Source organism: Lactuca sativa, chromosome 6 (assembly GCF_002870075.4).
Source record: "Lactuca sativa cultivar Salinas chromosome 6, Lsat_Salinas_v11, whole genome shotgun sequence".
In the NCBI taxonomy this organism is placed as follows: Eukaryota; Viridiplantae; Streptophyta; class Magnoliopsida; order Asterales; family Asteraceae; genus Lactuca; species Lactuca sativa.
The window spans coordinates 174,893,559-174,898,378 of NC_056628.2; the positions used below are offsets into that span (position 1 = coordinate 174,893,559).

The following is a 4,820-nucleotide window of genomic DNA, read 5'->3' on the forward strand; positions in this document are numbered from 1 at the left end:
CGCTGACGTTCCGACAAGGGTTTACCGTCACTTGTTCCAACAAGGGTTTGCAGATCGGAAGCTACGATTTGTAAGTTCATTTTCGTGTGTTCATGTTCATGTTTATCTTCATGAGCTTCGAATTTTCACACACAATCCCCAAGAACACACAGTTGGGTGTGTTTTGTATGTTTATTTTCTGGTTTTTGTGTCTAATTCCTTCAATAAAACCTAGATTAAAAATGTGTCCGGATGTAAGGAATGCTAGAAATGTCGCAAGAGAATATGATCGAAAAATCATACTTGGCCGGAAACCACGTCGGGAACAGAAAAACCCACTATTAACCGTCATAATGGTATAATATACACGTTTCAACAAGTTCAAGGGTTAATAAAGCACGAAAAACAATTTAGTGACCAAATATGACCAAAAGCTAAAACACATTACCCTCTCAAGTCATTATCCCTTAATTCATAAGAAAAGTTTCCGACTGAATGTACTTTAATTTTTTGACATAATTATATTATTAATGCATTTTTGAGAAAGTAGGGTTGACTATTTCTATCGGATAACAGACATACTATATTTCCAATGATTTACTAACGAAATTAATATTTAATTGTTTCTAATATAGATAATGAATTAAAATGGTAATATATTTTTCTATTTGTACATATTTGGTCACTAAGTTTTTTTTCATCCACATTTATCCCTTCAACTTGTTAAATTGTACACATTCAATCTTCACGATCGGTTACTCCAAGCAAGCCGATAAAAATGACTTAAAAGGGTAATATATTTCTCATTTTGTACACATTTAGTCTTTAATATTTTTTTTACACATTTGGTCTTTGATATTTTTTGTTGCAAAATAAGTCATTGTTGTTTTTGTTCACATTCAGTACTTATGATTGATTTCTTTAGGTTTTTCTCACGTCATCCTACATGGGAAAATAATTAATGAGGTGTTTGGGTTGTTGATGCTTATGTCCTTCACGACCTCCACTGCTTGGTTTATTAGATCTTATGGTTTGGCTTATGATTTGTGTTCAGGACGTTGTAAATTCTTCATATAATCTCGGATTTTAACGATCATTATATCCATGTATTCGTATTTGAGTCTAATACAACTTTCATTAAGATTATTCCCATTAAAAAGTAATATGTTTTTACTTGCGATTTTATAAAAAAATACTTTCATACATACATTCATAAAGAACATATAGACATAAAGATCGTAAGTACAAATATATTACTTTTAAAAAAAGAATGTTTATATCCATTAGTTCTTTGTGAATTTATGAATATTTTTTTTTTATCTTTAAGTAAAAATATATTACTTCTAAAGATAGTAATCTTAACGAAAGTTATACTAGACTCAAATACGAATGTGTGGATATAAATATCGTTAAAATCTGAGATTGTATGAAAAAGTTACGACGTTCAAAACACAAGATCTAAGCAACCAAACAGTCCATGTTACGATGAACATAAGAATCAGTAGCTCCAACACTCTATTAATTAAGGGTGAGCAAAAACCAAACCGCAAACCAAAAAAAACCGGAAAAACCGCATTCGCCGAAAAAAAACCGAGGTTGCAGTTATAGTTTTACAAAAACCGAGAACTTTCTGTGCGGTGTGGTTTTTAGTTTTGCAAAAACCGCACCGCATATATAATTTTAACTTCTTTTATATATATATATATATATATATATATATATATATATATATATATATATATATGCGCTTCATTTAGTTTATTTATTCTAAAACGATAAGTATCATAAACTAATCAATGTATAAATTCTTTTGATGAATAATTTGAAAATTTCAGTGGATTAAAAGTTATTGTTTATTCAATTATCAAAATGGTTTAAATACAAGGAGTTCTTGAGTAACAAGAAAACAAAGATAACGCCAAGCTAATGGATAATAACCAAATAATCTAACGAATAAATAAGATATTCCAGGAGAGGATAACTCTCCGTTTTTCAATTCCCTTATTCCCCCTCAAGTTGGAGCATGTAAGTTCCTAATGCCCAATTTGCTAAGCAAAAAGTGAAGACGTTGTGAACCCAAAGCCTTAGTAAATAAATCAGCAACTTGATGTGTAGTGTGAACATGCGTTGGACGAACCTCTTTGGACTCAACTCGTTCACGGACGAAATGACAATCCATTTCAACATGCTTAGTCTGTTCATGAAACACATGATTATTAGCTATGTGCATTGCTACTTGATTATCACAAAACAAAGGTGTAGGACCAATGGGAGGAGGTCCCAAGTGTTTCAATAACCAACGTAGCCACAAAGTTTCACTAACAGACGATGCCATGGCTCGATACTCTGCCTCTGCTGAAGAATGGGAAACAACGGAATGCTTTTTGGTTTTCCAGGAGATGGGTGCACCTCCAAGTAGAATTAAATACACAGTACGAGAACGCCTGGTGGCAGGACAACCAAGCCAATCCGCATCACAATAAGTCGCAAGATTCATTCCTCCACCATTTGGAAAAAATATTCCCTGACCTGGTGTTGCCTTTAAATACCGTAAAATTTGGTGCACTGCATTCAAGTGTGTTTGCCTTGGATCAGAAAAAAATTGACTCAGAATGTTTAACAAAAATGCTATGTCCGGCCGAGTGTCTTGTACATAAAGAAGTCTTCCAATTAAACGCCGACATTGACTAGCATCAACAACAGGACTATCCTTGCTTTGCTCTAGTTTCAGATTTTGCTCCATCGGAAAGCTACAAGGTCGACAACCTTGCATTCCCACTGTCTTCAAGAATATCTAAAGTATACTTACGTTGACTCAAAACCAAACCATCCGAGGTTCGAGCCACCTCTAGTCCAAGAAAATACTTCAATGAGCCTAGATCTTTGATGCTAAACATTTTGTCTAGATACATTTTTGTGTCTTGTATCATAGAAACATCATTCCCAACAATAAGGACATCGTCGACATATATAAGAGCCACAACAAAACTTCCTATTGCTTGTATATGAAAAGTGAATGATCCGCATGCGATTGTTTGAAATTTATTGCGAGCAAAGCCGTTCTAAATTTGTGATACCAATTACGTGATGCTTGCCGGAGATCATAAAGAGATTTTCGCAACCGGCATACTCTATTATCACCTTCTTTGATAAAACCTTGAGGTATCATCATGTACACCTCCTCATCCAAATCTCCATGCAAAAATGCATTGTTGACATCAAGTTGATGCATGGATCCAGTCTCTTTTTACAGCTACAACAAGTAAGGTTCAGACAGTAACAAGTTTCGCCACCGGAGCAGAAGTGTCATGAAAGTATACCCCCTCCAACTGAGTGAAGCCTTTTGCAACAAGTCGTGCCTTGTACCTCTCAATTTCACCATTTGGTTGCTATTGAATCTTATAGACCCATCTAGAGTTTATAACACACTTTCCTTTTGGCAACTCCTCAAGTGACCAAGTTCCATTTTCCTCAAGAGCATTTATTTCTTTTTGCATCGCTTCTCTCCACTTAACATCCTGCACAACTTGATTAAAATGTTTCGGCCCATGGTTTGAGCTAACTGAAGTTAAAAAACCTTTTTGCGGATCGCTAAACTGATCATAAGACAAAAAATTAAGTATAGGATGTACCGTCGAAAGTTGTTGATTGGCGGTGGGTGATGCATGGTCTACCGAAGATGGCAAGTCCACAATGAAGTCATCTTGATATTTGGGTCTAGACCTGCTTCTTTTATCTCTGTGTTCTTCAGTGGGTTGCATTTGATAAGTTGTGTCTTCTGTAATAGGATCTGTTGGATCTTCAGACAAGTTTAGATCAATGGTGGTCTCGTTCTCATCACGTGTACCCGGGTCTAATTTAGGTTCGCTCAGTAAACCTTGATCAGCCTCCCTTCGTGTTAATTCATCACTTTCTTCGATAGTGTTTCCTAGAAAATCATCGAGCCTTGCTTCGCTATTGTTCCTTTCTATATTATCAGAGAAAGGAACAACATTACAAACTTGACGTCTCTAGAGACAATGATCTTCTTATCGGTAAGGACAAATATTCGATATCCTTTCTTTCCTTGTGGATATCCAATGAACATGCCTAGTCTCCCCCTCACTTTAAACTTATCTCCCTTGGTTTCCGTGTTTCTTGCATAAACTAAACTTCCGAAGACTTTCATGTGGTCATAATTAGGTTTTTTGTCCAAACAGGACTTCATATGGGGTCTTATGTTTAATGACCTTTGAGGGTAATCTATTGATAATGTACTTAGCTGTGAGAACACGCTCTCCCCAAGACTTGATTGACACATTGGCCTCAAACTTCAACGCTCTTGCGATATCAAGAATGTGTCTATGTTTTCGTTCCACAACCCTGTTTTGCTGTGGGGTATATCGACATGTGGTTTCCAATATGATTCCTTCCTTAGCATAAAAATCTCTCATGGAGCCTGATATGAATTCACCTCCATTATCTGCCCTTATTCGCTTGGTTTGTTTTTCAAATTGTGTTTTCACCATGTTGTGAAAGTCAATTAAATAGCTGCTTGCTTTATTCTTGTGTTTAAGAAGATAAACCCAAACCTCCCTACTGAAGTCATCTATGATGGTATGGAAATAAGAAGCACCGGAAATCGAAGGAGTACGATACTTGCCCCAAACATCTGTTGGATTAGTGTCTAAGTCCATAACTATTTTGGTATGTACTTGACCCGATGGTGCATGGTCCTTTTGGGTTGCCTTCACCAAAGCAACTTGATAGGATGAATTATGGAGAGAAAGGATTAAATATGATTTATTAATATATTATGAGAATAATATATTAAAGGATAAATCATATTGTTTAATTAATAT

The 4,820-nt window shown here is 35.4% G+C and overlaps 2 protein-coding genes across 2 annotated transcripts; both read right to left on the reverse strand.

The window, feature by feature from the left end:
- Positions 1-1,990: 1,990 nt before the first annotated feature.
- LOC122194870 (secreted RxLR effector protein 161-like) lies at positions 1,991-2,722 on the reverse strand. Its single transcript, XM_042896167.1, has one exon. It carries the CDS (start codon positions 2,720-2,722, stop codon positions 1,991-1,993), a length of 732 nt encoding a protein of 243 aa, XP_042752101.1.
- A 646-nt stretch (positions 2,723-3,368) lies between these two features.
- On the reverse strand, positions 3,369-4,487 carry LOC111890583 (uncharacterized). The gene is made up of 2 exons (XM_023886687.1): positions 4,209-4,487; positions 3,369-3,989 (listed from the first exon to the last, which is right to left on the reverse strand). The coding sequence occupies exons 1-2, from the start codon at positions 4,485-4,487 to the stop codon at positions 3,369-3,371; spliced, it is 900 nt and encodes a 299-aa protein (XP_023742455.1).
- Between the last annotated feature and the right edge of the window lie 333 nt (positions 4,488-4,820).